General features: G+C 46.5%; 1 protein-coding gene across 3 annotated transcripts in view; it reads right to left on the reverse strand.

The window, feature by feature from the left end:
- The window catches only part of FAN1 (FANCD2 and FANCI associated nuclease 1), a 29324-nt gene that overhangs the window by 2427 nt on the left and 597 nt on the right, over window positions 1-26300 (reverse strand). For 2 of the 3 annotated variants that reach the window (XM_027572270.2, XM_027572269.2), the window contains exons 2-13: window positions 24783-26195; window positions 22471-22611; window positions 20092-20293; window positions 16210-16443; window positions 11389-11520; window positions 9561-9669; window positions 8285-8404; window positions 5683-5847; window positions 5019-5169; window positions 2080-2183; window positions 1316-1510; window positions 583-711 (exon numbers count right to left, since the gene is read on the reverse strand). In XM_027572270.2, coding sequence (XP_027428071.2) covers window positions 583-711; window positions 1316-1510; window positions 2080-2183; window positions 5019-5169; window positions 5683-5847; window positions 8285-8404; window positions 9561-9669; window positions 11389-11520; window positions 16210-16443; window positions 20092-20293; window positions 22471-22611; window positions 24783-26034 — 2934 coding nt within the window. In that variant the 5' untranslated portion in view covers window positions 26035-26195. The remainder of the gene's footprint in view (window positions 1-582; window positions 712-1315; window positions 1511-2079; window positions 2184-5018; window positions 5170-5682; window positions 5848-8284; window positions 8405-9560; window positions 9670-11388; window positions 11521-16209; window positions 16444-20091; window positions 20294-22470; window positions 22612-24782; window positions 26196-26300) is intronic. The other variant, XM_027572271.2, reaches the window with a different exon arrangement.

Consider the following 26300-nt stretch of genomic DNA (forward strand, 5'->3'; position numbering starts at 1 on the left):
TACTTGATACAGGGCTTGTATCCAGAATTTTTTAATCTCACAACTCAGTAACAAAAACCAACCTGGGATGGGCAGCAGGGGAAGACCAGGGTGAGGCAAGGTGGCCCTGACCCGAGAACACGTGACGAGGAGCTCACTCCTGGGGAGCTTAGAGAACGGCTCCCCGTCATCTCAGCCTCCTGGTGTTCACACCTGCAGAATCCCTTCCCTTGCAGGGGGGGGGGGGGGGGCATGCACACTGGAATCTGTGACTTGCTTCTAACAGAATAATACGGCCAAAGTGACGGAACATCCCTTCCGCAATCAAGTTATAGGAGACTGACTCCCGTCTTGCTCACACTCTGGCTCTTCTCAGCGGCCTGCTCTGATGAATGAGCCAAGTGGTGCGCTGCACGGCGGAGAGGAGAGGCCCCCACGCCAGGGGCTGCGGGGGAGGGCCCCACCAATAGCCACCGGGGAACCGTGGCCCTCGGTCCCACAGCTTTCGAGGTATTCAATCTTGCCAACAATCATGCAAGAAATGCCTAGATCGGAGCCTTTGATTAAGTTGCTAATGAAACTTTCCATTCTGGCACAACTGACCTTACAGCGACGACTCCGGGAGTCCCACACCACCAGGTCAGGGAGGCCCCCTCGGCAGTGTCGGAAGTCCGCAGCCAGGCGCCGGCACACGCCGCTGAGGATGGGACCGCCCAAGCAGGAAACAAGATCCTGAACCCAAAACACGGGGCTGGTTAGCCATGCCTTACGACAGAGATCCTGCAATACTTTCACTGACCACGAGACACAGAAAAGTGTAATTCCACAGAAATGGGTTCCAAGGACGCCAGGGGTCATTCTAATGCTTGGGCCACAGGGCCACTGAGCCACCAGCCAAAATGCCCACCTGCAAGCTCTGGGAAATCAGGTTTCCTTCGCTCAGACTCCTATCTAGTCGGCAAAGCCCTGGGGAACAGCTGAGGAAGAGGAAATTTGGGGTAAATCCTCAGGAAAAGGACAGTGATGAAGACCAGTAGTTGCAGGGACAGGAACAGCATCCTTCCTGCTGAGGCTCACAGGTCAGGCAAAGGGAAGCTGTCAACTAAGGGGAAGAAGGCATCCCTGGGCTTATTTTGTGCCCTGACCTGGTCCCGCCGGTAACAGTGGCATCCAGACTAGGGGACTATCATCTACATAAATGTATGCATAGCACCATCACATACAGAAATACATGTGCATATACACACACACACACACACGTACACAGATCTTGCCAAAAGCACACCCAGCACCCGAAGGTGTTGCTTTCTGACCAACTCCCGCCACAGGGTTTCACCTGAGCTTGCTGAAGAGAAGCAAAGCGATCCCAGCTCACGAGGGAAGCCACCCTGCCCTGCTGGGCCTGCCACGCGGCTGCCACCCAGGCCCGCAGGCTGTCCGCGGGCGCGCTGTGAATCCGCCGCAGCCTGGCCTCCACAGCCGGCTGCCGGCTGGTGCAGAAGCTGTCTGTGCACAAGTCCAGCGGGAAGGCCTACGTCACAGGAAACAAGCCTCGTTCGGTGCCTGGACAGAACCGGTTCACCAGAAGAACATCCCATACCTATAAAACTTGGAAACTGGCCAATCTGATTAAATCGACACATTCTTCTTCTCAGAAGGTAAGTAAAAATTAAGTAATCTAACATAAAAACAACTCATTGCCCTGGTTTGTCAGAGTCGTAACTGGTGGAAAGAGCTTCCAGGTTACAGCGGTGGTGCCCTCAGCGGGCGCGTGTGCATGCACCAGCACACACGGGCGCCGGCCCTGATAGGAGCCCGGTCAAGGTCAAAGCTGAAGAAACGTACACTACAAGTTTCAAGTGGAATGAAGGTAAAGTAGGTTCAAGATGAAAATTTAACAGACTTACATTTTAAAATCTATGAATCCGAATGTAAAATTAAAGACTATTCTAACAGAGACTTAGCACCACCCCCAAGACTGTCACTGGCAGGCTTCTGATGGCCGCAGACCCACACGCACACGGGTGGGCATGAGTCTCAAAGTGCAGAAGCATCTGCTCGCCTAAAAAGCACACACCAGGGACGGCGTAACCTGAGCACCTGGTAGGCGTTTCTGAAGACGTCTGGTATCCCATCCATGAAGATGATATCCCACAGGAGGAGGCCATACAGCGTGCTGAAGGTGGACCCTTCCCCATGAATCCCTAAGACAAAGCCAACACACAGGAAAATCAGGTTTTTCTGTTTTTTAAAAACCACCACAACCCACTGCTTACTCAATTTGAAGGAAATAGATTTTAGTTTCAAATGCAAAAGCTGTTTTCTTGCCATTCCTAGCTCATTTGTTTACATTACATTGCTTATGTACAGAAGACTCGTTTAAAAGCAAAAATCTTAGTAAGTACGGGAAAACTTAAATACACATTTCAGAGCCATAAAGTAGCAGCTCTCTAACTTTAGTGAGAAATGTAAGGAACGTGTTTAAAGATAAGTAAGTAAAAGCCCCCTCCTCAGGCTCCAGGGGTTCGATTTGGTGGGTGTGGGTGGGCCGAGACCCCCGCGGGGGACTCTGGTGTAGGGCCCCTTGGCCACACCTGCAGAAAGGCTTCCCAGAATAGATCGGAGAAAGACTAGTACCCGGGAGCCCACGCCCTCTGACCTGGCAGGTGCTGTCTCCATCCACCTCACTGGACCTTGCATTCCACTGCTTTGTCCTGGACAAGCGTGCCCAGTGTTTTTGAGATTTGGGCTCTTCTAGAAACCTTCCACCTCAGAGACCACCTAGCTCAGACCCCTGCCTCCCACCCCATACAAACTGTACTGACTGGGCCACGAGCTCAATCGACCATGCGTCCAGCCCACGCAGGTGTCATAGAGTTGAGACCAGGGGCTCGATCTCGGCATAGCACGCAGACCTGTCTCCCAGGCAAGTGCTCTGCACTTCCACACACCTGACCAGGGATGGGGCCACGGGGGCGCTTCTCTCCCCGCATTATGGCTTTGGCCAAAGGAGGTGCTGACCCCCACGACCCTGTCCCAATAGGCAGGCAGAAGGGCTCTTCCGGCCGGTGGGCCCCGTTCCAGTCTGTGCAAGGGCATGGTGCCGCACAGGCCCTGGAGGGCAGACACCAGGCTGAGCCTGCACGTGTGTCCCGGTCGTAAGTACACAGACCAGAGCCTCTGTCAGCAGTGGCACGGCCAGGCCCCCACCCTGAGGCCGTGCCTTTCATCCCCCTCTCAGTTCTAGCCCCTCGTCCTTGCAGCCTGTCTCAGAGATGCGAAAGGACAGAGCGGGAACAACCGGAACTCACTCAGGTCTCTGGGCTGGAGCCGAGCCCTTTTCACCAGCAAGCTTTACGCTGGGCTCCCGGGCTCCTACCCGGCCAGGGGGTACTGCCGGGTCTCAATTCCCAGCCTGCTTCCTGCCCGGGAGTGCACACTGTCCACTGTCCAGGCAGGAGCACTGGCAGTCAGAATTCCTGCGCTCCTAAGCAGTCTACACCGTGCGTTTGTATTGGAAGTGAAATCATTTTTGGTGAGCTCCTTCTGAGTGACTCTGAAATAAGCTTCTCCGAAGGGAGCTTGAGATTGCCCTTAGTTCCAAATCTCCTCTCAAGGAGACCGACAGCAAGGGTTCCACTCATTTTCACTGCATCAATTTTAATAAATGAAGAAAATATTTTATATAAAAGTATTTTATACTCTGGAAACGGAATCGTCTGTCTGCTTTTCAGGCTCACGGCTAAGCCGAAAGCATTCCACCGCGTCCGCCTCACAGCACGCCCGCCGCCCCCGGCTGCCCCGTTTCCTGTCTCCGTGGCTCCCCGGGGGTAGCTGCTCCTTCTGCTCTTTTATTTCTAACCTTTCAGGTCTGTGCTATCTTTGTCTTCACTGGGGTTTGTACTTCTTCCCTTAGAGCATCTCCCTTCCCTGTGAGTAATAAAGATACCACACAGATCAATCTTAGCCGTTCTCAGACTCATCGTTTCGTGGTCCTCATTAATCTTCTGAACACTGACATAATGCTCAAGAGAAATAATGTCCTGATTTTCACGGATTTGAAGGTATCAGGATGTTTTTCATGCTCGTGACCCTTCGGCCTGGGTAGAGGGGCGTCCTGCCCGGATGGAGGATGGGCGTGGTGGGCCCTTCCAGAGTGAGCACGTGGGCCACTGTCCGCGGTCGGCTTCCGGGGTCTGAGGGCAGGGAGGGTGGAAGGAATGCCAAAGCAGGGCAGTACACCGGGCTCACTGCACCTCTGCGCTTGTGTACAAAGGCCTGTTCGATAGCTTCCATAATAAAAAGTTTTTAAAAAGAAAGAACGACTAGAGTGGGTCTCTCCAGAACTGCCTTGCCCTCCCTCTTCCTCTGCAATTCCCCTCCCCTCAATTCCAAATCAAAAGCGTTTGATTTTACTTTTTCTAGTCGGTGCTACATTTCGCTAAGGACAGACTGACAAGCTCTTCAGAAGGCAAATTCCCAACATCTCCCCTTTTCCTGGGCCTCAGATAAAGCACTCATTCTCTGCAATAAAAAACGCACAAAAAAGAAAACAAAAACAAAAAGCACTGCTCTTTCTAGCAATTTCTCCGGTTCCTCTGGTGCTATGCGATCCCAGGACTTGGTCCTTCAATCCCCTTAAAGCTGTTAGCTATGAGGCCCGCTCAGTCTTTCCAGAACAGCCTGGCCCACCTCCATGGCACCTACCTCCTCTAACGGGCTTTGCTACCAGGTAGCACTCCTGAGAGTCCTCTGCCCTCCCGAACTCCCAGGCCCAACATAAGCTGTCTGAGAGTAAAACCAGTCCCACTTGCTTCTAACATCCCACCAGAAAGCGCTGTTCCTCCCAGGCCTTGGGTGGCAGATGCTGGTTCAGTGGAAGAAGATGGCCTTTAGCAACTATCGTGAGTAAAACCCCTTCCCACACCCTCCCAGGTCAGCAGCATTGCCCACTGGGCAGGACGGAGAGACAGCAGCCACCCGCTGCGGCCAAACCATCACCGAGGGTCAGGCAGCCCGGGAGAAACGCCGTGCATTACCCTGGTCGAAGCCGCTGCGTCTGTAGTAGGCCAGCGCCACCTCTTCCACAGAGCACAGGACTGCAGCAGGGGCGGCAGGCCCCCCAGCCTCCAGCACAAACACGGACTTGCCTGTCCCACGCTGCGGGCACAGCCGGCCCGTGATGGTCACCTGACACAGCAGCAGGACAACATCCATCAGCCTCCCTCGAGCTGCAGTCCCTGCAAACCTGACTTCCACATCACCTTCCGACGTCCCCACCCCAAGCCACCTATTCTCAGCAGAGTGCGAGGCCACGTGACCCATGCTCTGTGTCTGTGAGGGTGTGGACCAGCCACTGCCCCAGCCCCAGGTGCGTGTGTGGCTGGGGGGACACGGACCCCAAAGCTGCTCTCCAGGTGCCCTGACCAAGCAGGAGACACCGGCGAAGGCTGTGAGCTCCTGATCCAGGAGTTTTACAGAGTCACTCAACCCAGCGCACGGGCAGACCAACCCCCGGCCAGCCCAGCTTCTGATGTAGGAGGCGCTGGTGTGAAAACGGGGTCCTGTCCCACACGCGCACTATAGTGTTTTTCTAAGTCTACAAGAAAATGCACACAAAAAACTGTTCTTAGGCTGTTTCCATTCAGGAAGAAAACCAGCATAGGTACTGAAGTCCAAAGTGCCCAAAGGATATTTACTTACATGTTTAACGTCATCCACAGTTATTTCTGGTAGCTGATTGAAGAGGTGCCTGTACTTCTGACAGCTCGGAGACCCTCTCAGGCGCAGAGCTCTCTGGTAAAGTGAGAGACGGTGTCCTGTTCGGACTTCTGGATCTGCCAGCCCTTCTGTGATGCACTTAATAGCCTAGCGAAGAACACAGCCCCACATCAGCATCCTGAAAGACCTCAGGGCAGCAGCTGCTCACTGAATGTGACAGGAAACCCCTCTGTTAGTTAATTTTTCAATTTCGCTAACTACCAATTGGCAAAGCAATACTTCCAGAGATAAAAGGATATTCCTTAGATCTCATGCTGCTACATTTCTCCCTTTCTCTCTCTCCTTCTTTCTTTTCTTTCTTTCTTTTTCTTTCTTTCTCTCTCTCTCTCTCTCTTTTTAAGTAGGCTCCATGCCCAACATGGGGCTTGAACTCCCAATGTGAGATCAAGAGTCACGTGCTCTACCGACGGAGCCCGTCAGGCTGCCCCATCATCCTGCTACTTTTAATGCTCAGGTGCACTCAGGAACCACAGAGCTGGCCCAGAGGCCTCATTTACAGGGAGAAGAATCTTGGGTTTGGAGAAGTTAAATGCATTTCCTAAGGCTATTCAGAGTTGGACAAAAAAAAAAAAAAACAAAAGTACTGAAAATACCATAGCATATCACTTCACGCCTAATAGGATGACTATAATCAGAAACAAGGAAAATATTAAGTGCTGACAAGGACGTGGGAGAAACTAGAACCCACATGCACTGTTGGCAGGAATGAAAGAATGATTCAACACTGTGAAAGTCAATGTGCGGTTCCTCAAAAAGCTCAACACAGAATTACCGCATGACCCAGCAATGCCACATCTGGGACATACCCAAAAGAACTGAAAGCAGTGTTTTGAACAGATATTTGTACACCCATGTTCATAAGCAGCATTATTCATAATAGCCAAAAGTGGAAGTGAGCCAGTGTCCATGTTGAGATGACTGGACAGACAAAACGTGGTCTGTCCATACAATGGAATGTTACTCAGCCTTGAAGAGGAAGGAAATTCTGAGACTTCCTACAACGTGGATGAACCTGGAGAACAAGCTGCTGAGTGAGATAAGCCAGAGACATGAAAGACCAAATACAGGAAATATCCAGAACAGGCAAATTCAGGCTGTGGGGGGAGGGACCATGGAGCAATGACTGGCTACAGAGTTTCTGTTTGGAGTGATGACAAAATCTAGAAATAGACAGTGGTGATGTTGGCACAAACACTGTGATTATAACTAATGCCACCGAATTGTTATATATTAGTTACTACAATAAGAGAATAAAAAGTAAAAACAAACAAAGAAATAAACACCACCCTGAAAATCAGTGAAAGATGATCAAGAGTGGAATGGTCAAAGGAACCAGGAAGAGCAAAGGAGACCCGGCCCCGGCTGCTGAGCACCCTGCTGACAGATTCCTTCACCAGAGACTGATGTAAAGAAATGAACAGGACAGTAACAAAATGATGAAGACCATGAGTGTGGCCAGGAAGATCTTTGAGAAAAGGCTAAAAGGAATGAGGATTTTCTGTCAATCTCAAAAATATCTCAACGGCTCGTCTACCTCTGTGCGCCTGAGTCAATGCTCCTATTAGTGGAACTGTGAACAAGGGGGAAATCCAAACCCTTATGAACTTCTATTTCAATGAAAGAAAGAGGCAGCATAAACACAGGCTTTCTCCGAATTTGGCTGTGGGCTACCAGACGCTGTCCCCTTGCTATTTCAGCCTGAGTAAACACTGAGAGGTAAGGAAGCACCACACCCACCTCCAAGAAAGCAGACAGCTTTCACCAGCTTGAAGCACTTTAGGTAACAAGGCACTTTTTCAATTTAAGGCAATAAAAATAGTCTGTCATATTTCCACACCCATGGTCAACTTTTCCACCTCCAAATCACCCTGATTCATGTTGCCGCTGGAAAAAACAAAAAGCTTCCAGAGCCACAGTCCCCTGAGTTCAAGGCAAACGCAAGGCTGGCAGGGAGGAACCCCAGGCAGCCACACAAAGAGCCACTGTCACCTCTAGGCTCTCAGCACAAGCTGCCTTCGGAGGTCCCGCCCTGCTCAGCCCTGGCGGCAACCAGGATCCTAGACTCCCAAGATGCCCGCCACGGAGAACACCAGTGCCTGGAGGAGAAAGTGGCCTGCTCAGCGTTGGCCAGACAACACACTTCCCAGTGGAAGGAAACATCTTTCATCAGACTTTCTACCTGGAGGCATGCAACAAATGAGTAAAATCACCATTTCCAAAACAAAAAGCACCTTCCTTGAAAGCACCTGCTGAGGATGGGGACCTCTAACTCTCCTGCTCCCGTAATTCCTAAACCCCAACACAGAGCCCACTACCAACCCATCTCCCAAATCAGTGAGAAGTCTCCTGGCCTCACTGTAATGCTTCTGTTAGCATTTGGGGGGTTGGAAGAACACAGACAAAAGAAGAATGTTAAAAAAATATATATTCTCATTACACTTCGGTTCCTAAGGTATTAAGAGTTGGCTATGTATTTTCACTTAGGCGGAAGTTAAAGGCTCAGGTGTATCTAGTTACTGAATACCGGTTCAAGGCGTTTCAGGTGTTGGTGTAAGTTGAGTGCCAGTCTATCCCACCACCGGCCTCTGCTGTCAGGACAATACACTCTCTGGGACAAGAGGCTTTCAAGCTCCTTGACTGCTTCCTGTTCCAACAACAACAAAGAAAGTACGTTAGACTCGTACACTCCAAAATAAGGAACTACATTTAGTAACCAATAAGGTTGCCAAAGTACATTTAAAAAAGCCCATCTGCCATTCTATAAGGAGGCCAAGGACCCCTTTGGGGTCCAACCCTCTGGAGCAGGCCCGAACCCCTGAGGCATCCCTACTTTTCTCCTGCCAACCAGTAGAGTGAGCGTATGGAGCTCTGTGAACACTGCATGATCCTCTCTGCACAGCCAGTCAACGGATGCTGGGCTGCACACAATCGAGTTCTAGGCAGCCAAGCACTGGTCCGGGGCTGCAAGCCCACGTGCTTCTGGGAACACAGCAGGTCAGAGGGCCGACGGTGTGAGGAATGGGGTGGGCAGACAGTAATGAGCAGTGTCTTCATCCAAACACCCCACCTTAACAGGAAGACTTTCGGGCCTAGATTTATACACAAACTGTTCAGTTTTTGTGGTTCATGGATCTCTTTCAACATCTAGAGATTCCCCTCAGAAAGTGCAGCACAAACCCCCATATACTTGCAACTGTGGGGTTCACAGACTCCCCAAAGCAATCCCATGGATCCTCTTGGGTTTCATGGACCCACGTCAAGAAGCCCAAGTTCCGTTATCCTCTTTGTAAAACGGCATTTTTCCATATAGAAATGTTAACATAATAAAAGTTAACTCTAGCAACCTCACAATGTTTTGTAGAGGGAGGGATGGGAACAAATCTCTGATTTGTGATTTTAAATTATTTCCAGGCAGACCATGCCAGTCGTCAGGCAAACACAAGCAGATGTGAGGTTTCCACCTCAGAGGTTTCTGGAGACCTCCCAAGTCACATGTGGAGTCCTGACAGAGACTCAGGCTCAGGCTGCAGAGACTCAGTCTGGGGCTCCCTGCATGGCTCCGTCCAGGACCCCCAGGCCCTTCTGGTGCATGCACAGCAACTCACAAGCAGATGAGATGGCTGGTCCTCTTCGGCCGTCTCCCCACTAACCCTGGAGACAGCAGGCTGCCCACATCAAGCCTGCTTTCGTGACATTACTGTATGCTGACCAAATACGTGGAAAATGCTGCCAGGCAGGCTCTCCTGCACAGCTTACCGATGACCCATCGGTAAGCCGGGGGTCAGGGCTTGTGCTCTAACCTCATACATGTGAAGTCGCTGCAATATTTCAACAGTCCGAGACAAAATCCGTGTATAAATCCACCCAACAGTAAAACAGCGCAGAAAGAGTGGTAAATTCTCATGGTATCTAAAATGAAGACGGACACCAGCAGTTTAGCAATCTGATTTATTCATGGCAAGACAATTATAAAAAGTGACAAAGCAGATCGAATTCGTAGCTTTTAAAAAGATATATTCCAAATACTGTCAGTTGTACACAATTTCCTACACCACAAACCTGCATTCTTCTAGCCAGCCACCATTTCCTAGCGCACTCGCTAGGGTAAAGTAAGAACAACCGGAAATCTTCTAAGCTGGAGGTCAGCAAACCAAGGCCAAATCCTGGGCCCACCAGCTGATTTTGTATGTCCTGCAGACTAAGCATGGTTTTCGCATTTTGCAATGGTTAAAATAAATGAAAAGGAGAACAGTCTGTGGCATGTGAAAATTATATGAAACTCAAATTTCAGTCCATAAATAGTGTTGGCATACTGCCCCTCTGGTTCATTCACATTCCTCCTGGGGCTGCTTCTGCCCAGGGGCAGCTGAGGTCAGCAGCTGCCACAGAAGCCGGACGGACAGACCAGCTTGACCTTCTACGAAAGTCATCTTTTTTTTTTCTTTCTTTGATGAAGAAAATCACCTATTAACTTGTTTTAACCATTTGTTTTGCTGTTTGGTGTGAGAAATGTTAATAAATTTACCTAATTTGTCATAAGAAAGCTTCCAATGTACATGGACATCACAGGAGTAGCGACTCTACGTTGGTTATCTCGTTTCTAGAAGGGCTTTTAAGTGAATGGCTCAATTTTCTGAATTAATGAATACTTCTAAATGAAATATGGGCAAAATATGCAGTTATTTTTCTTTTCCCTAACTTTAAAGGCCATTTTCCCCAGCAGTGATTTTTAAGTCATTATCATTTCTGTATGAACTTTATATCCGAAAGGTTTTTTTGAAAGAGCTATTTAATAACACAAATTTTTCTCATCCCTATGTGAAAACAAAGGAATAAAATTTCTTAATACAGAGTATGTTTAACACTGATCAAACAAAAAATCATGTGCTGTGTACTTGAACTTTTAAAGAAAATGTTAGTTTTCTTTTTCAGATTAACACCTGCTTGAATTTCCACTGGAAGAACACATCCAGCATGGCTCTTACCACCTCTGTCCTGCTGCTTTCCCCCACATTTAAATTCAGCTGACCAATACTCAGAAAAGTCAACGTACCAAAAGACAGTGAGTTAAGGGGGTGAGGGGGTGCACAAAAAGGGTGAAGGGAATTAAAAGGTACACTTTCAGTTACAAAATAAGTAAGCCATGGGGATGTAATGTACAGCATGAGGACAATAATACTGGATTGTGTAAGTGAAATTTGCTACTGAGTAGAAAAAAATTTTGTAACTATGGTGATGGATGTTAACTCGACTTACTGTGATGATCATTTTGCAAGACAGAAATATCAAATCATCATGTTGTATACCTGAAACTAATATAATGTTATATGTCAATTACATCTCAATTTAAAAAAAAAACAAAAACAAAAAGGCAAGCGAAAAGCCATTTGTCTGCCCCCGTGCCTGTTGCACAGCGATCTGAGTTATAGAAAATTCACTTCAGACTTGCAGACATTTCCTTCTATGTCACACAACACTGACTATGCAAAGCAAGTGGGGAATTCAACTGCACAGCGGATTTGACCACAGCACAAAAGGACTAAGTTCCTCATGAAGAGATTTACCTCAAGTGGTCGAAACAACTTGGTAGGGAAGTAAATTTTGACAGGTACCTGGAAAAGATCTCACCTCAAGGAAGGGTGGCTTTTCAGTTTGTTCCAGTCACTTTTTGCGCATTGAGAGAGCTCGTGAGCTTCTTTCCAGTTCCCATTGGCCATCGCGGTAGAAATGTCACTCAGCATGTGTGCGGCAGCTGCGTATCTGGGGGCAAAACCCCACAGCATCCAAGTTTCAAATGTGAATGAACAGTCACATAACAAATACCACATCCTCTCCTCGAGATCTACTTCTGAAGGGTAAAAGTGTGTTGTTTGAAAATATGAAGGGTATTTAAATCTGAGTCTAGTAAAAACACAGTACTACTGCCCTGAAGTAGCCTGAAACACTGAATATAGGCCAGCCAGCTAGAAAGATAAAAACCTTCGCACCGTATTATTACATAACATGTTCCATTATATAAATGTAGTATTGACCAGCTCATCGGTTTTGATTCTTAGTACTCATTCGTTCATTCAACAATCTGGCAGCAACCCCAGAAACATGGAACTGACTGCGAAATCACATTAGGGCGTAGATCTGGTAACAACCATTTGGTCAGAGAGAGGCCGGCAAATGCTGCCCAAAGAGACACTCTTTGGGAGACAGCAATGCTGAAAGGTTATGAAACCACTTAGCTGAACAAAGACAACCTCTCATTGCATCTTTAGGTACCAAAAACAAAGACATTTGCCCAAGTGACACTTTGAGTGCCTGGTCATTGTATTTTGGGCTCACACCTAAAAGAAAAGCACGAGGTATCATTATGGGCAAGTGTGCTCAAATAAGAATAAAAGAAATTGCCTCTAAATGTAAAAATTTGCTCATGAACTCCTCGATCTAATTCTCTTATAAAATGCTACCGGATAATTGTAAGGTTGATAAGAAAAGAAAATGCAACAGGGAGAGAACTGTCCGGAGGCTGGCCCAGGCCCGCAGGAACTCCTCCATGGTCAGGAGCATCAGGAGCGGCCCCCACGCTCCCAGCCCGGTGGCCCCGACCAAGCCCCACCTTCGAGGGGCCATTGAGACCAACCCCATCGTGCTCATCTCCCGGTCCACCTCCAGCACCAATGGAAAGGGTTACCAGCTCTCGTCTCCTCCGGACCTCCCCGGTGCTGCTGGCAACTGCCCCTTCAGCACCCCCCCCCGCCCCCCCAGTCTCCTGCCTCCTCTAAACCCCGGCTGAGAACACGGCTTCCCCCTTCCTGCCGCACCCCCAGCCCTCCCACGTCGGGGCTGGCTCTTCTCACAGCCCTCCTACCCAGGGATGGCGGAGACTCCCCTTCTTCCCAGCTGCTTCCAAATCTTACTCTCCCCTTCCTGAAAGCCCCCCATTCCTTGGAAGCCTGTGCTCCCTCCTTGCGGGCACCGCCCGCCTCCTGTCTTCGGTCTTGCTCTGCCTCGTGTCTCCAGCCACAGTGGCCCGAGACTTCAACGTCTGTGAGGATGAAGAGCACGCTCCGTTTCGAGACCGCCTGGCCCATAACCCTTTCCCCACCTCCCTTCTGCTACCCACATGCCCATGGCCGCTCAGAACCGCTGTCTCCGAGGCACTACATCACCCTCAAAATCTTCACTCTGGGCATTTCATTCACTGACGGCCGCCGCCAATCCTTCCGGCTCACTTACTGACGGCAACAATTCTCCAACTCCACCGACAGCCCCCGGGGACCCCCTTCTCCAGCCATCGCGCCTCCTGTCCGGCAGGCCTCCGTGCCCTCCCCGGAGGTGAAATCGCACTGGACTTCGGGCCCGCGCTCGTCACGGCGTCCACGCCGACCACGCCGACCACCTCCTCTGAGCCCGCACCCAGCTCCCTGAACCGAGCTGAGGAAAACGCCAGGGCCAGGCTGGTGGGCTTCCACGCCTCAGGCCAGCCCTGCTCCCCCGGGGAGCCTGTCCGCCTGCCCACCCTGCGGGGGGGGGGGGGGGGGGCCGCCGCACCCTCCCCCTCCCCCGGGGCAAGCTTCCCCATCAGACCTCGCCCGCAGGGACAGAGGCCATGCGAGGGGCCCTCTCGGCTTCCCATCACGGCAGCCTCCCGCCGGTGCTCCGGACCGCCGGCCCTCCGGTGTCCCCACGGCTCGCCCTCCTCTGGCTGTCCCCGCTTCCCTTCCGGTCAGGCCCTCCTCTCCCGCCGCCTGTCAGGGCGCGGCCGCCCGCTCACACAGCAGAACAAAACTGCCTGCCTCACGCTGCCCTGCGGCAGCAGCTCACTCAGGGCCGACCTCTGACTCCCCGTCCCCCCAGAACGCCTACTGTCCTCACCGGCACCCTCCACCAGTTTCCCTGGAGCGGCTCTTAGCGCAGGCCACCAACTGCGCACCTCTCACTGAATCCAACCGGTCTGCTTCCGGCCGCACATGTACTCAGCCTCCGAGTGACGGCGGACCGCGACCACCCCTCCCTGAGCCACTCTCCTATGGATGGCTTCCATGTTCCTGTTCTCTCCCTGACCTCTGAACGCTGGCTGCCACAGCTCGGTCCGCCTCCTCCCCCTCGGGTCTCTCCAGTTCCAGGGCTTCCAACACCGTCCACGTGCCGGTGGCGTCTCTCCAGGCTGGAGCTCCTCCCTGAGCTCCTGCCAGCAGGTCCGGTGCCAGACCTGAACGGCTAGGGGGCACCCCAGACGGCGATCCCCACCCAGCGCCCGCGCCCCTCCCGCCATCCCTCTCCTGATCCCCCGGCTCACGGATGGTACCACCAGCCCAGTCAGAACCCCAGAGCCACCTATGACTCACGCCTGTCCCTCTCCCGCTGTATCTAGTCAGAATCATAATCAAGGCTTGTCGCTCCTCCTTCCAAAATATCTCGTACATATTAACCTCGCCGCTGCCACCAGCCAGTCAAGACCTTCGCCTGGGCCACCAAAGTTAAGTCAGCCTTCTTGTGGCCTCCCTTGCTTCCTTTCACCCCCTATTCCACGGGATGCTTTTGGAAAATGTGAAACAGATCACTGGCCTGCCTAAACCTCTTCATTGGCTGCCCATTGCTCAGAGAACACCACTGAGTCCACTCACGGGCCTTCTGAGGCTGAGCATCCCCGGCCCTGCATTCCTGTCCAACTACTGCCTCTGAGGCTGTGGCCACACAGGTCTTCTGAGTTTCTCCACCTCAGCAAGCTCGCTCCTGCCTCAGGGCCCAGAGCACGTGCTCCCTACGTGGCCCAGAGGCACACACCCTGCATGGCTAGCTCCCCCTCAATCCTCAGTCTCAATCCAAACATCACCTCTCCGGGGACACTCTCTACAAAGTGGAACTTGCCCAGCCTGCCCCTCAATCATACACGCTACAATTCTTCTGTCTTATTTTCTATCTCCCCCAGAAAACATAAACCTATGGTGGCAAAGACCCTCTCTGTTCTTGCTGCAACCCCACCACCTAGGCACATAATAGGTTCCCAGCACTCAACTCATGTATATTGAATAAATGAGGAAAAAGAAAAAACAGGATAAATTATTTCAAGTACCATCGTGGCCAATAAGAGTTCTCAGACCAGGTATCGTATTACCAGGTATCATATAATTACCATTCCTGAAGTCAGTTAAATCCAATTTCATTTACACGTTAAGGCCCTTTGGGTAAAAGGAGTTTTACTTATTATTTACAGGATACCTACTTTCTCAAAGGAATCTGGCATGGTTTATTTTTTTCTCCTAGCTCCCCACTTTTGAACCTGTCAACCATGGTTTTGTCAATCACAGAACTAAAAAGTAATCTCCCCTAGATATGCCAGTAATCAGGACAATTATAATGCTAACTAAGACATACTAAGCCATCCCCAGTGGCCAGGCTCTAAGCACTTTACATGTATTAACACAGATCTGGAGGAATATACTATTATTCTCCCCGTTATGGAGGAGGAAACTGAGGCCCAGGGGTGGTTTCACGGTTCATTAGTAGAGAGATTGGAACTTGGCTTCAGGGTACACAGTCTCACGAAGGAGAACAGCATAAAGTCACTAACAATGAAAAGGTAAAAAGATATGAGACAACTCAAAACAGAGTAAGGACATATTCTTATTATTAGAATTTATTCCAATCAGACACAAATAAGACCGTGAGCTTCCTGAGAGCTAAGCAAACTGGGCTGGAGTCCATTTATACCAACGCTGCTTTGATTCAATAATTTCAATGTTATTTTTTAAAGCACACATTAGACAAACGTAAATGACTCTCCTAAAATCAAATATCAGAACCAATTTCAGTTACATTTGAGTCATAAACTTTAAGTCAAGAATCAAAAGTGCCATTTTAGGAATCTGAATTAATCTCTTATAAATGATGGGTTTTTAAAAGAAATCCAAGTATTTTTTTCCTCTAAGACCAAACCATTCTTTACCAAAACCTACTTTTGCCAGTCAAACCAAACATTAACTGAGTCCATATACCAAAACAGATTGGTGACAATCTCTAATCAAGCATGTGCATGATTCGAGTATACACACACAAATTAGTATTAGCTTTATCTGAAGTGCTATTGTTAGGAAAACATTCATCCTCAGTCTTGTTCGTGCCAACAACATAGTCACAAGGCAGGTTTGTTCAAATGTCTGTATTTACAAAATGTTTCCTGCTAAAGCTATTTGGGAATATGAGCCAGGGAAAATTTTTGTAGTTCTAACTCAAAACTCATTGGTTTTGGCAACCTTAATCTAAGCACATTTCTACATTCTCCTTATAGTCTCAAAAACGTATACAAGTAAGGCAGAAAGACAACAAAAAACAAAAAATTTCAAAAACTGCTTTGGCTATGGACTTAGGTTTCTACTGTAACTGGCAAGTAATAATAATGAAACCTTTTACGTACATGTAAAGTGACACAGTTATTACGAGCTAATATGATCTTACCTAATGAGATCGTCTCGGTCTTGGAAGATTTGGGTCTTCCGATTGATGGTGTATCTAGGAAACTCCATCCGGCCAAGACTGACCAACAGCACAGGAAAAAGCTGCCCCTGACCACCACAGGCGGCTTCCTCATCTTCCAGCGAGTCCGTCAATGTAAACAGCAGCAAGACCCGAGAGAAAACAGCTCGGGGACCTTTACAGACTCGCAGTGACTGTCCCGCCAAGACTTTAGCTCTGAAAAATATACAGTATAGAAATAACTTTCGGGTTTTTTTAAAGAAGCATTTGGATGTTAGATTTTACAAATTATTTTCAGAAAAAAATAAAGATAAGTGGCATTCATTATTCTAAGCCTAAAGTAAATCTACCACTTCCAGTTGTTGTGACCCTGGAGCCTAGCTTAACCTCTCTGGGGCTCAGAGCCCACCTAGGGACATGGTGAAGATTAAATGAAATTCTATCTCCAAATGGTTTCACACATGGTTTAGCTCATAAAAGAGCAACACAGATTTACACTGGTCATGAATGTGTAAAATACCAGGAAAACTCCCAAAAGTATTACCTATTTGACATTAGCCATTCTCACCTCTTGACAAGTGACATCCAGATTAAATAATAGTTCTTTATTTTAAATGTCATTATTTGGGTGCCTGGCTGGCTCAGTCAACGGTGGAGCATGTAACTCTTGATCTTGGGGTTGTGAGTCTGAGTCCCATGTTGGACACAGAGATTACGTAATAAAAATTTTTTTGGAAAATATAAAATAAAACAAAATGTCATTATCAAAAGCTGTTGATTAGGTAGCATGATTTTGTGAACCAAGAAATGGTACCAAGATTTGGTGCTGTTCTGTGATGTGCAATGTGGTCCAGAAACATCTCCACTCCAGGGTAACCTCAGAGTAAATTCAGTTTGATTCTGGATGCCTTCAAGGTAGGCCTGGAGGTCTGAATTAAATTCAGGGCCACATGGGCCCTCTGGCTCTTACAGCTTGGATACCATCTAGAACAGGGTTTCTCAAACTTGGCACTATTGACATCTGGGCAGGATAATTCTTTGTGGGGGAGGAGGGTGCTGTCCTGTGCATTACAGGGTATTCAGCAGCATCACTGGCCTCTACTCGCTAAATGCCAGTAGTACCCACCTCCCTCTTCATCATGACAATCAAAGATGCCATGTTCCCTGGAGTGCAAAGTCCCCCCCAGTTGAGAACCACTGGCCTAGTGGAAGACCTCTCTTTCCTATCCATCCCAGAAGCTATTAACCCAAAAGCAGTGCTGCATCTCTAGGCTGCTGTAGAAATTAGTGCCACTATCAGATACATGAGGGGACAGGGGTGAGATTCCTATCACACCACTAATGAATTGAGAACCACTCATGTACAAAGACTGATACAAAGTGTCTACTTCCTCTATCTCCATTCAGAGCCCCAGGGATGCCCCAGGTGGCGAAGTCTCTGAGTTCAGAAGGAACTATTAAACATGGTAAAATGAACAATGACCATCTACTGGGATTAAGAAAGTATAAATAATGTGCCTTTTTCTGTTTCTTCCTGATAACACAGAGCATGGTAACAATGCACTGCCCTCCTGTGGGGCTGTCAGAGACTTGGGTTCCATTGCTGGGATCTACAACAAAATGAAGAAATAAAGTACAATCTTGAAGGGAAGTGATTTTAGCACAACTAAAATAGCCTTGAGAATCTTATGTTCCTACAAGTCCAAAGTCAGGGATAAAAAAAAAAAGTTAACCTTATTTCTTTTATTTCTGTTCTATGCTTAGTGTTTATGCTGAGAGAGGGCTGCTAATTTCAATGTTCACTTACTTATAAAATGTTATATAAGGATAACATAAAATACTTAAATACAATTAAAGAAAGGACTTAGACGGGGCGCCTGGGTGGCTCAGTCGTTAAGCATCTGCCTTCAGCTCAGGTCATGATCCCAGGGTCCTAGCTGGATCAAGCCCCACATCGGGCTCCCTGCTGGGCAGGAACCCTGCTTCTCCCTCTCCCACTCCCCCTGCTTGTGTTCCCTCTCTCGTTGTCTCTCTGTGTCAAATAAATTAAAATCTTTAAAAAAAATAAAGAAAATGAAATAAAGAAAGAAAGGACTTAGAATGCAGGATACAAAATCAAGGTACAGAAATCTGTTGCATTTCTATATACCAATAATGAAGCAACAGAAAGATAAATTAAGAAAACAATCTCATTTACAATTGCACCAAAAATAGTAAGATACCTAGAAATAAACCTAACCAAAGAGGTGAAAGACCTGTACTCTAAAAACTTAAAACGCTGATAAAAGGAAGATGACACAAAGAAATGGAAAGACATTCCATCCTCATGGAATGGAAGAACAAATATTGTTAAAATGTCTATACTACCCAAAGCAATCTGCACATTTAATGCAATCCCTGTCAAAATACTAATAGCATTTTTCACAGAACTAGAACAAACAAGCCCAAAATTTGTATGGAACCACAGAAGACCCAAAATAGCCAAGGCACAATTCCAGGCTTCAAGTTGTATTACAAAGCTGTAGTAATCAGTTATCTCTACACCCAACATGGGGCTCGAACTCACAACCCCAAGATCAAGAGTCCCATGCTCTACCAACTGAGCCAGCCAGGCTCCCACAGAGCTGCAGTCATCAAAATTGTATGGTGCTGGCACAAAAATAGACACACAGATCAATGGAACAGAACAGAAATTCCAGAAATGAACCCATAATTATATGGTCAATTGATCTTCAATAAAGCAGGAAAGAATATCCAACGGGAAAAAGTCTCTTCAACAAATGATGTTAGGAAAACTGGACAGCAACATGCAGAAGAATGAAACTGGACCACTTCCTTACACCACACACAAAAATAAATTCAAAATGGATTCAAGACCTAGGGGCGCCTGGGTGGCTCAGTCGTTAAGCGTCTGCCTTTGGCTCAGGTCATGATCCCAGGACCCTGGGATCGAGCCCCGCATCAGGCTCCCTGCTCAGCGGGAAGCCTGCTTCTTCCTCTCCCACTCCCCCTGCTTGCGTTCTCTCTCTCGTTTTGTCTCTCTCTGTCAAATAAATAAATAAATTCTTAAAAAAAAAAAAAATGGATTCAAGACCTAAATGTGAGTCAGAAAACCATAAAAATCCTAGAGAAGTGCACAGGCAGTAACCTCTTTGACAGCAACTGTAGCAACTTCTTACTAGATACGTCTCCTAAGGCAAGGAAACAAAAGCAAAAATAAACTATTAGGACTACATCAAAATAAAAAGTTTCTGCACAGTGAAGGAAATAATCAACAAAACTAAAAGACAACCTATGGGATGGGAGAAGATATTTGCAAATAACATATCCAATAAGGGATTAGTATCCAAAATATATAAAGAACTTACAAAACTCAACACCCAAAAAACAAATAATCCAATTTAAAAAATGGGCAGAAGACATGAACAGACATTTCTCCAAAGAAGACATCCAAATGGCCAACAGACTCATCAGGAAAAGATACTCATCATCAGGGAAATACAAATCAAAACTACAATGAGATACCACCTCACACCTGTCAGAATGACTAAAATCAAAAACACAAGAAGCAACAGGTGTTCACAAGGATGTGGAGAAAGGGGAACCCTCTCACACTGTTGGTGGGAATGCAAAGTGGTGCAGCCACTCTGGAAAACAGTATGGAGGTTCCTCAAAAAGTTAAAAATAGAGCTACCCTGTTAGCCAGCAATTGCACTACAAGGTATTTACCCAAAGAATACAAAAATACTAATTCGAAGGTATACATGTACCCTGATGTTTATAACAGCTTTATTTACAATATCATAAATTAATCTGCAATATCAACATTTTAAATGTTTTTACTGTAACAATATCCAACAAAACCTTTTTAAAATCACTGCACCAATTCCAGGCTGATTCTTGCCCCATGTGCAAACTGAAGGCTGTTTGGCCAATTTGAGAAAGGTGTCCACCAGCCGCTGTTTCTGTCCGTTGGGATTCGCCAAGTGGAAGGTCTTCGCCAGGGTTTTTAGTTCAGGAGCAGAAAGCAGTTCAAGCACTTCAGAGAGTTCTTGCAACTCAGACTCTGAAATGGATTTAAAAAAAAAAAAAAAAAAAAAACGTTAAACGTTAAACATAGTTGCAAAGATTTTACTATTTTCTAGCTCTATTTAGGAAGAATGAAGCTTAGTTAGATGCAAATATAACGAAATTCTACCGCAAAATTGTAATTAGTAGAGGCACCTGGGTGGCTCCATTGGTTAAGCATCCTACTCTTGATTTCTGGCTCTGGTCATGATCTCAGGGTTGTGAGACTGAGCCCCGCATCAGGCTCTGCATTGAGCATGGAGCCTGCTTAAGATTCTCTCTCCCCCTCTCCCACTGCCCCACCCCCCCTTAAAAAGAAATTGTGATTAGTTTGCCAAACCAATTATTACAGAATATGGAAAACAGGTATCTCATAAAAGTTAAAAAATAGAATTTCTCACTAAAAAGTAAAGGAAAGTCTGAATAAAATAGACACATACGGATAGCTACTATGTTTTGGACATCCTCCTAAAAAACTCACTGGTGTATTTGCTCTCTGATTACAAGGCCTCCAACCCGATCTCTCCCAAACAGGTCAGAGAGTAAACTTGACCATCAGCTCTCCTCCCTCCCCACAGGCTCCGGCTGGACACCCTTTCGTGGGTTCACTCACTCAGCATACATCGACATGTCTGCTGTTATGGGAGCCAGATACCATGCTAGACCCGGGATTCAACTGAGTCAGACCTGGCTGGTGTCTGCCTTCAAGACATTTACAACTTAGGGCAGTGTCTTTTTCCTCCATTTGGTAACTACTTACTGGGTGCACACTGCATGCCAAGTAATGTTCGATGGCCTTGGGCACACTACAACGAACAAACCAAGTCCTGACCCACAAGGAGCTCACCTCCCTGCATAATAAGCAAGTCTATGTGTCATGTGCTAGTAACTATTATAAAGAAAGACAAAACTGACGAAGGCAAAGCGAACGTGGCGGGAGGGCTGGGTATGTACCCACGGCAGTCAGACAAATCTCTGATGAGCTGACACAGAGCAGAGTGAGATGAAATGAGGGAGCACGTGCGGGGAGCCAGGGAGCGTGGGGCAGCAAGTACGAGGCTCCGAGAGGGGAGTGCACCGAGCACGCTGAGGAACACCAAGGGCTCTGTGGCCCTGGTGGAGCGAGCAGAAAGGGCAGAGAGCCCGGGCCCATGGGCTCGTGCAGATCAACGGCAGGACTTGGACTTGATTGAGTGCAACAATGAGCCACTGGGGTTCTGGTTTTGTTGCTTAAAGGTCATTTAAAAGTAAGTCAAGGCTCACCTGGGATACCCGTCAAACTTGTGAATTTATGAATCTGCATTAAATGCTCCAACTCAGGTAAGGACAGAAGCTCCCAGGCGACCCTTAGGGCACTGACATGTGGGAAGCAGTGCTCCAAGCAGGGCCCTGTGTCCCGCTGCCTAGTCCCTCACATTCGAGCTTCTTCATGGCGCCTCTCTGCCTTTGCCCCCAACCCCACCACCTCACCTAACCTCACCTTACTAACTGCTCTCCTCGACAAACTTCCACACAGACACCACCTGGCTTTCGCCTGATTTGCTTATTTCAGTCTAAACTGTCAGCAATTAAAATAAATAAATAAATAATAAACTGTCAGCAATTACCCAAGACTCCCATTCTCCCTCCACTTACATTTCCAGTACAATACTGCATTCAGTATGGGTAGGTGCTTAAGGAATGCCACTGACAAGACCAGCAAGGCTACCTAAGTCTCCTCAGCTTAACTCAATGAACTTCAAAACTCTAAGAGCTCTATGTGTGTGCAGGAGGGGGTGGACGAAGCTTGAAGAGGCAATATTAGCTGCAAGCAAATGAGCTTTATTCTATCACAAAGATGAGGTGTCTGAACAAGTCAGATTCCTGCTGGAAGGTGAGAGCTGAGAAAGAGTTTTCTCTGGCAGCCCATGGCCACATAGCTATCCAGAGGGGACTTTATCGTCCTAAACATGAGTCAAGAAAACAATAGTAGTCTTCATCCAGGCTAAGAATGGCTTTAACATGAATAATGAGTTGTCCTAAGGTTAAAAACTCAACTAAAACAAAAACAAAAACAATTACTATTTACCAGGCACCAACTGGGAGATGACACCATACTAGTTATCACCACTGTTCTGCAGGATCTTAGTTCTTCATGTCCTATTTTCATTTTACATTTCCTTTGACTAATCATACCTGTCTGCAGAAAGCCTGTTTGCTGCAATTCTCCAATCACAGGTGTTAGGTCAGAGGCAATCTCTTCGTATTCCAATTTATTCATCTTAATCCAGCCGAATTTACGTTGAAAAAGTCTTACATACAACTTCTGACCACTGGCTGCAATAAAGTTAAGAAAAATAGTGAAAAATATCTCTTCTCAACACAACCAATATTCACGTTTTAAAAACTGAGTTTAAAAGTAAAATATATTCTATTAAAAATACACTTATGCTGAGGCACCTGGGTGGTTCAGTCGGTTAAGCATCTGACTCTTGGTTTTGGCTCAGGTCATGATTTCATGGGTCATGAGACCAAGACCCGCATGGGGCTCCACGGAGGGTGTGCTTGAGTCTCTCCCTCTGCCTCTCCCCTCCTCAACGCGCACACTTGTGCTCTCTCTATATAATACATAAAATACATCTTAAAAAAGTAAATAAATAGACTCAATGCTTACTCAAATGATCTTCCAAGAAAATCTTTCTCTTCCTTTGGAAAATATTATTTCAGATAGAGGTCCCCATGGAGACATCTCCTTGCCCTGTGTGCCTGTCACCACAGGACAGGAAGAGCATCCAGGGTGGGAAGCCCTGGGCCAGCTCTACCACTTCTGAACTCTACAAGTCTATGAACCTCACTGAGACTCCATTTTCTCTTCTGTTAAAAAAAAGGGGGGCTGGGGCAATAATACCATCTTCCCAAATTCGTGAAAAGATTAAACAAGATGAGGTATTCGATTATTGGTGGATTAACCACTAAAAAGTTCCAATACTGGTAGTGGTTATTGGCCATTTCAAAATTTGGAAGAACCAGGATTCCCATTTTCCAGCCACCACCGTTTTTCCTCCCTTAGAGAAGCCCTACCCAGAATTCTAGTTATTTTGTTCTCTGCTTTCAGTTTAATATGCATGATTCTATTGTTGGCTGAAAATAATCTGAAAAGATTTTTCAAAATATGTATAGCTTTGGTAAGGCAGCCATCCCTAACTCAGTGATCTTGGTAAAGTTATTTAATTAACCTAATCACAGTTTTCCTGTTATCTGGATTATCTTTAAATTTCTGCCAATTCTAAAATGCTGTAATTATACTTCTTAAATCTTCAACTTTTTTCCCCTTTTTTCTTTAAAGAGGCCAACTCGATTAGCACTTATTTTCACACAGAGACATTGCAAATGATATCTGTGGGGAGCCATACACAAGAATCTACAGAACTTGCACTAAGTGAACCATTCATACTTCTCAATTACACAGAAGCACAGAGCCATGACTACTCGAATGCTCACATGAACGCAAGCAGCACCCAACCAAAGATCTGTGACTTCTGTAGTAAGAGTCAATGTGGTATCATTTATGTCCATGTTCTGGTGAGGACAGCACAAGTGGAGATGGAGGCTGTGTGGATAATTTATGCAACACTGCCCAGAGAAGTATCACTCACATGTTAAAAAGTAATACAAAGACTGTAATTCCACTGTGTTTACTTAAAACAAAAACCCTCCTCTTGAACATTACTGGTAATATTTAAGATATTTTTTTAAACTCAAGAGTCAGACCTGACTGCAAACTATGAGAGATCAGCGTAGCCCCCAAGTAAGCTTTTCCTACCTCAGGGGGAACTTGGTTCCATAAAGCCATCACGGCCCGTTGGATTAGCAGTGCAACAAGGGCGGCTTCTGCTCCAAATCTACACTGTCAGCATAGAGCCACCACCGGCTCCCAAGGAACTGAGCATAGACCACTATTTTTAAATGCACCAATTTAGCCTGAAAGTTTCCAATTCCTCCACACCCTGACCTTAAAAGCAGGGCCCAGAAACCTAAAATATTATTGGAGGAAAAAAACATGCCTTAAGATACCTTGGTTTGTTCTTTCTTGTATCTTACCTCATTTTTGAGAAAATGGTGTGTGAAAACAATAGAACAACCTAAGTTAAGCTTGATTACATGCTCAGAATGCAAAGTACCCTTTTCTAAATCACTTTTTTTTCTTTTTTATCCTGGAAAAGGCTGTTTTACAACCATCAAATATACATATAAAGGAAAAACAGCTGCTTCCATTAAAACCAAAGTACGCCTTGTAAGGAGATGATGCCGCAGAAGCATACGTTACCAGACACAAAATCCTGTCTCTTTTTCAAGCATATTCTTCTCAAACCTTGTAGCTGGCTGATTTCCGTGAGTATTCCTGGAGGACTCACAGAACCACACTGACTCCTTGTGGTCATTAGATTACCGGCCATATCAGGACAGCAAATGGAAAACAAAAACTTGGAAGCACATAAGGTTGATACCTGATAACTGATAAAATTTAGTTACAATTTCCTGCTCATGTTCATCGAAGAGCATCCGATCCTCTTTGTTCTCAAATACAGCTTTCAGCACCACCAGGAAACTCTGAAGGTAGTAAGGATGACTTGGTGGTACTGTAATTGTTTTATCAGGAACATCACAGCTTGACCCCTGCTCCGAAGGAATTCTGCAAGTGATTTCATTCTTTAAGTCACTGTCACCTTCCAGAAGGTCCTGGATGTTACAACCCTTAGAATCATCATGTGTAGAACTATGAGATTTTGCCTCCCAATCTGACAACTGTGTTTTAGCATCTGAAGCAACAGTCATTTTTACTTCTTCACAACTACCTGCCTCACATTTTTCAACATCTTTACCATCTATTCCTGTGATAGTCTCCCACTCAAGACTGTCCTCTGAAGCAGATCTCAATGGATCCCCCAGCGTTAAATTTGGTGAAAGTAACACAGAAGCGTTATCTGAGAAGGCAGGGGTGAGGGGTGATCTCCCACATTCCTGGGTAGCCTTTTGGCTTTCAGCTTCCAGTACTTTAGTGCCTTCTACAGTATGTTCAGAAGTTCTCTGTTCCTTCAGAGAGTCACAGGTAAACACATTTTCCTTTTGAGAACTGTTCTCCAAAATTTGATCCTTGTCCTCAGTCTCTGAACACTTATCAACTGGGCTCCTAACCACTGTGGTTGAGGGACTCTGTGGACTCTTACTGGCAAATTCTTCATTCTTCTTACCTATTGATCTTTTAGCCTCTATGTATCTTCTGGACAATTTAGATGATAGGCTTCCCAAAGTAATGACTTTCACATTATGATGTCTCAGCTTATCTGGACTTTTGCACGCCAAGTCATTATTATTTTTAAAGTAGGGGCTGGTCTGTTTTATGCCCACTTTTGCTGAATCACTTTGGTCAGGGGTTAAACTTGTCTGTGATGGTGACAACTTTTCTGGTGTTACATTTTCTAAGACAGTATTGGTTAAATTTACTGGAGACCCATTTGAATTCTCTAAGCCAACATGACTCAGATCAACTGGGGCGATGTCATTGTTAGCACACTTTTCATCAAGATGCCGGTTTAAGTCGTATCTCGGCACCATTTTACTACAAATGGGGCACGCAAGTTTAGCAGGTGGGACATTGTTAAAAAACGAAATAATAGAGTTACACTCGTTTTTTTTAGTTTTACTGATTGATAAACTTCTACGAGCTTTTTTCTTCACAGGAGATTTCCCTCCGGACATAATGAGTATTAGAAAAATGGGGTGTTTCCAGTAATAAAACCCAGGATATCACTGGGGAAAGACAGCACTGGTATACTTTTACGTCCCTGACTTGAAATAATAGCAAGTGGGATTCTAATTCTATTTGACTTCATGTTTTTCATTTAGTCAATTTCTTCTTCCTACAAAATAAAACACACATGGATTAAAAACTTACGAATTCAACAACGGGGGGGTGGATAAAACATGCAATGGCAGTATCCCTTGAGATAAGGAGGAAAATCCTG

This window comes from Zalophus californianus, chromosome 6 (assembly GCF_009762305.2).
Source record: "Zalophus californianus isolate mZalCal1 chromosome 6, mZalCal1.pri.v2, whole genome shotgun sequence".
NCBI lineage: Eukaryota > Metazoa > Chordata > Mammalia > Carnivora > Otariidae > Zalophus > Zalophus californianus.